Genomic DNA, 9,804 nt, shown 5'->3' on the forward strand with positions numbered 1-9,804 from the left:
AACGATATGAGACAGATACTGCACCATTTCCTTTCCCCAAAAAAACAATTATTTTTATTATTAAACCAAGCGAAAGGTTCACTACGGTAGGTAAAGCATTCGTCGCGTAGGCCAGAGAATGACATTATAATAATATTAATAATAATAATTGGTTTTTGGGGAAAGGAAATGGCGCAGTATCTGTCTCATATATCGTTGGACACCTGAACCGCGCCGTAAGGGAAGGGATAAAGGAGGGAGTGAAAGAAGAAAGGAAGAAGAGGTGCCGTAGTGGAGGGCTCCGGAATAATTTAGACCACCTGGGGATCTTTAACGTGCACTGACATCGCACAGCACACGGGCGCCTTAGCGTTTTTCATTTCCTCCATAAAAACGCAGCCGCCGCGGTCGGGTTCGAACCCGGGAACTCCGGATCAGTAGTCGAGCGAATGACATTAAGCGGCAAATTAGATTTGAGGAAAAGAAATAGCGCAGCAACTGTGTCACATAAAGCGGTGGACACCTGAAACGCGCCAGGCGTCGGCTACGGTTCGCGGCGGAACACCTGTTGCTCGGCTGTAGGTCAAACTCCGGCGTACGCGAAACGCGCCTCAGCTTGCCCTGTGAAGCTTTCGCTTCAAAATAACACCCGGGTATTTGAACTCACCAGTGCGGGTCCAGCAGTCACCATTATTAGCGAAAGGTAAACGTAGCTGTTCCTTTTTGTCAGTGAAATTCATCGCGATTGTTTTGGTAAAATTCCTCTTTCGTTGCTTTGCGTATGGAGTAATAAGTAACAAATGAGAACTTTTTACCAAAACTGTCGGATGACTTTCACTGACAAAAAGAAGGAACCACATTAGTTCAGTTTATGCTGACTCGTCGCAGGGGCTCATTGGTCAGGGCACTCGGCTACTCGTAGGGATGCCTGGGGTGCCCGTGTACTGTGCGATGTCAGTGCACGTAAAGATCCCCAGGTGGTCGAAATTACTCTGGAGCCCTACACTACGGCATCTCCTTCTTTGAGTGTTAGTAAGACTGCGGTAAGTGACGCCGTCATCAGCACATAGGCGCAGCTAACATCAAAAGGGACTTTATTCTCTATTTGACATACCCAGTACTGCAGCATAGTAATTATCTCGGGCCTCCCGCATCCCGCAGAATAGTATGGACTCCCGCGCACACGGGTCTCCAGGGTAACGAAGCGGCCGACGCCGCTGCCCGCGCGCTCACTCTTCGGGCATCGCCCTCGCCTCTTCCCGATGTGGACTCCGAGCCCAATCCGGCTTTTACCTTCAAGGAAATCATCCAAGATTAGCAATTCGGCCATGAAATCTTTCCTAAGCACTGCAAGGACCTCACGACGACGGCGGAACGCTTACTCCTTCGCCTTTATACTAAAGCACTGCTGTGCCCGGCAGTAATCAAACATTTCGACCCTGCGTGCACAGGGGAGTGCCCGCACTGTAGGGAAAAGTCTTCGGACATTTACCACATGGTGCGGGCGTGCCGATCAACCCCGCACCTTTGCCCTATCCCCAACCCTACCCAGGAGGACTGGGAGGCGGCCTTGCTCGGCTTCTCTGACCTGGCGAGTCAAAAGGCCCTGGTCGGGTGCGCCCGAGAAGCAGCTACCGTCAACGGGCTCCTGTAATGAGCAGCCCACCTAGCTTTTGTAAGGAACTGCCCCTTAAGGACCGCTGCACTCACTCCCTGTACATATTTTGAAAATAGTTTTCAGTGAGGCAGTTCCCGAAATGAGGGACTCCGCCTTGTATTGTGTTGTGTATCAGACGGACGCCAGGCTGGAACTGAACAAACGTTTATTGAGACAGTGCCTTTTTATAGGCCGATGAACATGTGATCTGCCGACGACTGCTTGCGTGGCTGATAAGCGATACATGAAAATGCAGTTTAAAACATGCGCTATCAGTATACCACACTCCTTTCTCCTAAGATTTGCACAATCCAAAACGGACTAGCTAGCCATTAATGCCATGACGCAGGACAGGCCGTCGAACACGCGTTGATCTTCGCGGCTCGACCGGTACTTGGGTGGCTTGGCCTGGACTCGCCCCAGGGGTTGCTTCTGGGCTAGCAGACAGCGGCTGTGGCTGCCTGGCTGTAGGAGGAAGCCTGACGTGGTAGTCCTCACTTGTGACTGGGTCAACTACGAGCCGCGTCCAGGCGCTCCTCAACTGGTTGCGGTGCCTGTGATGACGCTCGCCGTTGTTTAGCTGTACCACGTACGACACCGGACCTCTGACTGCCACAACACTGGCAGCCTTCCACCTTGGACCTGGGCAAAAGCTTTTAGCGTAGACCGCGTCACCGACACGAAACCTCTTAGTCTCCGGTCGTTGTAACTCAGGCGCGTGTTGCCGGTCCGGATGGAGTCTGTCTAACGCTGACCTCAGTCTTCGTCCGAACATTAACTCTACTGGCGATTTTCCCGTGACCGAATGTGGCGTCGTGTGTTGCTTAAACAGAAACCGGGAAATCTTGCACTGTGTCGAACCTTCCTGCTGCTTCTTCAATGCTTCTTTAACTTCTCTTACCATCCTCTCCGCCCTACCATTGCTGGCTGGATGATAAGGTGCAGTGAAAATTGCACGCACGCCATTACACTTCAAAAACATTTGCAACTCTGTGCTAGTGAAAGCTGTGCCGTTATCTGAAACGATAACGTCCGGGACACCATGTGTCGCAAACATCTTCCTTAAGCTGTTGACGACAGCCGTAGCTTTCATGGATGGCATGATTTCGACTTCAGCCCAATTGCTGTACGCGTCTACCACGACTAAGAAAACGTCTCCTTTGACTGGGCCAGCGAAATCAATGTGCAGTCGACTGCAAGGCTGATCTGGCTTGATCCAAAAATGCACTGGAGCCTTGGCATCACTTTGCCGGTTATTCTGGCACGGATGACAGTGCCGAACAAACTCCTCAATTTCGTGGTCCATCTTCGGCCACCACATGAGCCCTCTAGCTGATGCTTTCATGGCACTCATCCCTGGATGATTTGCATGCAGGAGTTGCAGCACATTCTCTCTTGCTGCGGTTGGAATTATGACGCGATTCCCCCACAGTATGCAATCACGATGCAATGACAACTCCGACCGTCTCACCTCATAAGGCGCAAACTTGCTGTCCACTTGTGTTGGCGGCCAGCCACTGAGTAGCCATTCCTTTACCCGGGATAGAACCGAGTCCTTTTTGATCAGCGCAGCAATGTCCGCCGCTTGCAGCGGTGCGCAGTCGACCGCTTCCAACAAGAGCACGTCCCCAGGCGGTCTTGGCTCGTCCTCGTCTCCCGGGGCTGGTAGACGACTGAGTGCATCGGCGTTGGAGTTGTCTTGGCCTCGTCTGTACTCAAGGTGGTAGTTATACGCAGACAACAGTAAAATCCAACGCAGCATTCTGGGCGACACAACTTCGGGCACTCGCTTGTCCGTGTTAAACAGGCCGAGTAACGGCTTGTGGTCTGTTATCACTGTAAATTCTCGCCCAGCTAGGTACTGGTGGAACTTTTTTACGCCAAAGACCACAGCCAAACCCTCTCTATCAATCTGAGCATAGTTGCGTTCACTGACGCCAAGAGTGCGAGAAGCATAAGCTATGGGCTGCTCCTTCCCGTCATCCGCACGATGGGCTAGCACTGCCCCCACCCCCACAGGCGATGCGTCGCAGCACAAAATTAAAGGACGCTTGCAATCGTAGGGCACAAGTACGGCGTCTGAGCTGAGTAAATTTTTCAGTCTCTCAAAAGCCCGCTGATGCTCACCTGTCCACTTCCATTCGTGGTCACGGTCTAGCAGTCGATAAAGCGGTTCGGCCGCTTCCGTCCTGCCCTTGAGGAAACTGCTGTAGAAATTCAGCAATCCCAAAAAGGCTTGCAGCTCCTTTTTGCTTGCGGGCGCAGGCGCTTGCTGGATGGCGTCCGTCTTGCTTCGGCTGGGATGTACTCCTGAGTCATCAATCCTGTGTCCCAAGAATTCGATGCTCGTCTGGTTAAATTCACACTTGTCCTTGTTTACTCGTAGCTGTGCCTTCTGCAGACGCGATAGCACAGTCTCTAATCTCTCGGCGTGCTCTTCGGCGTTACATCCAGAAATTAATATGTCATCCAGATAAGCTTTCACTCCGGGAACGCCCGCTAACAGCGTGTCGATGACTCGTTGAAAAACCCAAGGTGCGACCGAAATGCCAAACGGCAGCCGCTTAACCTTGTACAGTCCCTTTATCGTGTTAACTGTGAGCACCTCAGCCGTCTCGTCGTCTAGCGTAAGCTGCTGATAAGCTTGGGCTAGATCCAACTTGGTAAAAAACTTGCTTGAACTTAGAGCTGTGAGCATTTCCGCTGTAGTGGGCAAGGGGTATCCACTGCTCTAAATAGCTTTGTTTACGGTACTGCGATAGTCGCCGCAAAGACGTAAAGTTCCATCTTTTTTTCTTACCACTACCAGTGGTGTTGCCCAGTTAAAGTAGCTGACGGGCTCCCATACACCTTGTTGCACCAAGCGGTCCACTTCGTTGGCCACGTCGTCCTTGAGGGCCAATGGAACTGGTCGACTTTTGAGGAACACCGGTTGGGCGTCATCTTTCAGTTCGATGTGAACTGGCGGTCCGTTGAAGCCAGGAAGGTCTCTGCGAAACACCTCGGGAAATCGCGAAGGCACGTCCTCCACGTTTACTTGCTGTATACCCCGCAAGCCAATACCTAACGGGTTAAACCAGTTTCTCCCAATCAGGCTGTTGCCTTGCTTCTGTACTACGAGCAAAGGTAGCTTTGCCTTCCTGCCTTTGAATTCCACCAAGACACTTGCTTGACCCAGCACGGGTAACGCCTCCTTTGACCAGGTTACGATAGTTGTTCCAGAATCTTGCAGTGGTATTTTACCGTGATTCCTTTCAACAACCCTGAACGTATCTTCACTCACAATTGAGCACGATGCGCCAGAATCAACCTCCATCGGAACTTCTTGCCCTTCAATCGTTACTTGAACCATGAACTTCTGTTCTTGCTCATTCACTTCGCACAGGGAAAACAACGCACTCATTTCGTACACGCCCTTGCTCTTATCTCCTTTCTTCTTTTGCTCATACGCTGTCTTCCGAGCAGTTCTACTGTCGTCTTTCGACCGACAAGCCTTAGCTATATGTCCAACCCTTTTGCAGTTGAAGCATGTCGCCTTTCTAAAACGGCACAAATGTGGAGCGTGCTTACCGTTGCACCGGTAACAGCTGGACCCCTCCGCTGGGGTGTCTTGCTTCGCACGGGTTGCTTGTACCATTTCCTGGCAGTCCGTCTCGTATCGACCGTGTTTGCGTATGTCTCGCTGTTGCTTAGCGGTTGCTTCTGCAGTTGTGGCCAAGTCATACGCAACCTTAAACGTAAGGCTGTGTTCTGCGAGAAGTCGCTGTTGAACCCCTTCGTTCCGGAGTCCGCATACGAAACGATCCCGCATCATGACGTCCAACGGGAGTTGGGCGCTGCCAAAACCGCAGTCTTCGGCTAGCTTCCGAAGCGCCGTGACGTAGTCCGCAACCGATTCCTCGGCAGCCTGGTTTCGCCTGTAGAACAAAAACCTTGCATACAGCTCCGAAGGCTTTGGATGCAGGTGCTTGCGAACGGCAGTCTTGATTTCTTCGTAGGTTGCTGCTGTCGGTCTTTCTGGCTTCACCAAAGTTACGATGAGCCCGTACACTTCTTCGCCGCAGCTGCTCAACAGGACTGCTCTTTTCTGCTCATCTTTCGTTATCTGGTTCGCTTCGCAGAACATTTCCAGGCGCTCGACGTATTCGTCCCATGACGCGTTCGTGCCGAGACGATACTCGCCGATCCTGCCGACGGCCATCGCCGTCGCTGCCTCGTCGCCAACTGTTGTGTATCAGACGGACGCCAGGCTGGAACTGAACAAACGTTTATTGAGACAGTGCCTTTTTATAGGCCGATGAACATGTGATCTGCCGACGACTGCTTGCGTGGCTGATAAGCGATACATGAAAATGCAGTTTAAAACATGCGCTATCAGTATACCACATATTGTAAGGGGCGAGACCCAGTTGGGGCCTCTCCCCAAGCACCTCTCTGTGTATATAGCCAAATAAATGCTTTTCACCACCAACACCACTTCATTGTGACTGATGACACTAGCGACATCAATAATGTAGATTGCGAGTAGCAGAGGTCCTAGTATGGAACTTTGAGGGACAATTGATGAGGCTGTGACTGATGATGACTGTGTATGGTTGAATGCGACGAACTGGGATCGTAAGTGTACGTAGTCGCTTATCCAGTCGAGTAACTAAGTGCGAATAAATATTATACGCAGAAGCTTTTGATGACAGACCATGTGTAATGCCTCAGAACACACTGTAAAAAATGGCTCCACTGGGCCATTGTAATTCACTGTGGTTGCTATGTCATACGTAAACTAAACCAGTTTCGTGACAGTGGAAAAACCGGCTCAAAAATCTATGCCGGTGTTGTGAAAGCACATTGTGACAGTTAAATACTGAACGATGTGATTGTGAATAATGTGTTCAAGAAGGTTACAACAAGCGGAAATGAGCGAGGTTGGTCTCTAATTAGTTTATCGCCAGATTTGAATACTGGGACAACTTCGACAATTTTTTATGCTTGAGGAGCGGTTGACTTGTTTTGAGGTCTTCCGACAACGACTATAAGGCAACGCGCACTCCATTCGTAGTTCCCTTTAGGAACGCGTTAGGTGTATCGCTTGGTTTTTAATAACCGATTGCGAACACCAGAGTAACTTACTTCAAGACTCGACAATTCATGATCCGAGCTCCGATTGAAAGGAGCATTGGAATCTTCATCATGGTGAAATATAGAGTGGAAACAGTTTCTAAAGCCTTCAGACATTGTGATGGCATCAGATTAAGACTGATCATTGATAATGAATGGTACAAAGTCATGAGAAGTAGGAAGTATCGTATTCTAAAATTTTTTTGCGTTAGCTTTCATGAACGTTGTCAATGTCGTGTTAAAGTAACAATTTTTACCTTCCGTCATTTATATTTTAGTTCCGATTTCAGCGAAAAAAGTAGTGAATCATGGCTACCGCTGCGTCACCGTTTACGTTTGCACATGCGCGAGATGTATCTTATAAGGTGGACTATGTCTCATGTGTTCACAGGGTGCTTTGGGTTATGTTTCAAGCACATCTAGGGACGAAACTGCAGCAGACATCAGCGTACTAAATTATAAAACATGCCTCACAAACCAACAACTTCGCAGCTTTCACTGCATGTAAGGAAATTGCCAAAAGAGGCTTTCAACAGTTAGACAATTAACATTATTATTGGCATGTGCAAAGTCTATGAAGACACTGAATTTCGGCTCAAGCGGTTAATATCCTTCATCATCATCACCATCAGTCCGACTACACCCACTGCAGGGCAAAGGCCTCTTCTACATCTCGCCAATTAACCGTGTATTTTGCCATTTGCATCTACCCTATGCCTGCAAACTTCCGGATTTCATCCACCCACCTAAATTTCTGCGCCCCCTGCAACGCAATCCACTCCGTTACCCTTAAGGACTAGCGGTTGTCTTGCCTTCGCGTCACATGCCCAGCCCAAGCCCATTTCTTCCTCTTGATTTCGACTAGCATGTCGTTAAACCGCGTTTGTTCCCTCACCCACTCTGCCCGCATCCGGTCTCTTAACGTTACACCTAACATTTTTTATTTCCATGACTGGCTGCGTTGTCCATAACTTACGCTGAATCTTTTTTCGTTCTATAACAATTCTTTATTTCCATCAGATCAAATACAATTTGATGCAGGAGAAGAGAAAAAAATGAAGCAATCCGCTTGACGGAGCTCTCACCTCCCGTTCAGACGGCAGTGACAGGGGACGAGAAATGCAATATATAACTCTACTGAACAAGGTTTTTAGTATAACATAAGTCACTTTCAACATATGTGAACAAATACATAAACCTAATAGTGCGCACAGTGAAAGAGAATATACGTGACTATGAGCTATGAACACAATAGGCGACAAAACATCATACAACAAAAAAAGGTGGACGGCATTTCACGCGAGAGCAATTGGTGTGTGAGTAAAAACTTGATAGAACAATAAGACTTCGCAGAGAGAAGATAGTAATTGAAGGGAAGGTAACGCTAGCTTGAGAGTAATTGAAGGGAAGGTAACGCTAGCTTGAGTTAACTGGCTTAGTAAAAACGGTAATTGACAGCTAATGCTTTGACGGTCGTAGTTTGTGCCTGCATATTCCTGCCCCGAAGGTTAGTGCCAGTAATATACAGTTGTTGTATTCTTTTCTCTTGAGGGATACTGGTAAACTGCCATTCATAATCAGAGAGAACCTGCCATATGCGCCCAACCCCATTTTTATTCTTTTACTTAATTCCCTCTCATGATCCGGATAAGCGGTCACTACATGCCCAAGGTACACGTATTCCTTTACAACTTCCAGCACCTCGCTACCAACTGTGAACTGTTGTTTCCTTGCGAGGCTGTTGAACATTACTTTGGTTTTCTGCATGTTGACTTTAAGACCTACCGTTATACTCTGCCTCTCTAACTTATTTATCATAATAGATATCGTTAAATTACGTTAAAACGCACTTTTAGTATGCTATACTATCGATTATATCGCACTGAAACCTTAATTCAGCAACTGTTTAATTAATAAAAACAAAGCCAAGGAAGGAATTTAGTCGAGTTGGGCATTCAGTCACTTGTGTTAAATCAAATGACACTGCCGTATTAATTCGAGAGTCACAAACATTCTTTTCACGCCCCGCTGAGGTTATGACCCGATCAATATAAGGAGTGCTAAAATCACCTGCAATGATTATTTCTTGGCTGTGCAGCCTGTGTTTAGTTATGTCTTTCGTGATGTGCGAAAACACATTTTCAAAACCAGGTGGAAGATGAACGGCACCCACAACTGTCACAAGAATGAATATCTTTATCCGAGTTTACACTCAGTATTCGCAAGAACCGAAGGTACAAGACATTCAATGCCTTTTCTGATGAACAAACTTAGGCCTCTCCTTCACGAGATTGCCGGTCGCTTGTTGCAACGCAATAATCTGGAGGCAAAATTAAATATCTGATACGGAGTTATTTAGCCATGCTTTGGTTACACAAATAATAGACGGACTGCATCACTCTACCACCTAATTGAAATCTTCACTTTTATTAAGCAAGCTTCAAGCACTTATGTGCGAAAGTGTTAGCTTCGTTTTATTCCTGCATGAGTAATTGTGTGACCCTATAGAAACCACAGCTCGAGGAGCTTCCACAATTATATTGCAAACGCCGTGCAATGCGTTATGAATACTGTTGACTATCAGGAAGTCGTATTACAGTCTACATCTGGCTGCATGTTTACGAATTTCAATGGAGCGCTTCCACAAAGCCTTTCAAACTTGCGTCACATGTGGAGAAAAACTTTCCTTGATGGTTGTTTCAGATGATTTGAATTTACTGGCGTTTCAACGGGTTGCAACTTTGGTTCCAAACTCCAGCAGCTTGAAAATGACAGGTCTTGCCGCTTCATAATTTCCTTTACCGAGTCTGTGGCAGCAACGAGTGCCCTCACATTGGATTCCGAGCTTGGAAGGCAGCAACCGTTTTACAGAAGCTTACGATCCTTAAGCCGTTTCAATTGCTGGTTCATTTTCCCTGTGGGCGATTATCGCAGCTGGGCTGCCACTATAGATATTTTCTAGGGATTTTACATATGCCCTTCCGCACACTGGTTTGGCAATTTCTGCATAGTGGCTGAAGTTACGATTGAATTATATCCTTTTTGGTTATATA

The 9,804-nt window shown here is 47.8% G+C and overlaps 2 protein-coding genes across 2 annotated transcripts in view; both read right to left on the reverse strand.

Moving 5' to 3' along the window:
* The window catches only part of LOC144102087 (uncharacterized), a 129,137-nt gene that overhangs the window by 76,360 nt on the left and 42,973 nt on the right, over nt 1-9,804 (reverse strand). The gene's annotated exons all lie outside the window — the stretch shown is intronic.
* On the reverse strand, nt 1,958-5,944 carry LOC144101589 (uncharacterized). The gene is made up of 2 exons (XM_077634735.1): nt 4,437-5,944; nt 1,958-2,101 (listed from the first exon to the last, which is right to left on the reverse strand). Exons 1-2 carry the CDS (start codon nt 5,835-5,837, stop codon nt 1,958-1,960), a joined length of 1,545 nt encoding a protein of 514 aa, XP_077490861.1. The 5' UTR covers nt 5,838-5,944.

This window comes from Amblyomma americanum, chromosome 8 (genome assembly GCF_052857255.1).
Source record: "Amblyomma americanum isolate KBUSLIRL-KWMA chromosome 8, ASM5285725v1, whole genome shotgun sequence".
Classification (NCBI taxonomy): Eukaryota; Metazoa; Arthropoda; class Arachnida; order Ixodida; family Ixodidae; genus Amblyomma; species Amblyomma americanum.

Excerpts from the sequence above, each read along its gene's own strand:
- LOC144101589 (XM_077634735.1), bottom strand. The coding sequence starts at position 5,837 with ATGGCCGTCGGCAGGATCGGCGAGTATCGTCTCGGCACGAACGCGTCA. Across the intron at positions 2,102-4,436 it reads GGGCAACACCACTGGTAGTG|CCAGGCAGCCACAGCCGCTG; the intron begins GTAAGAAAAAAA and ends TTCCTCCTACAG.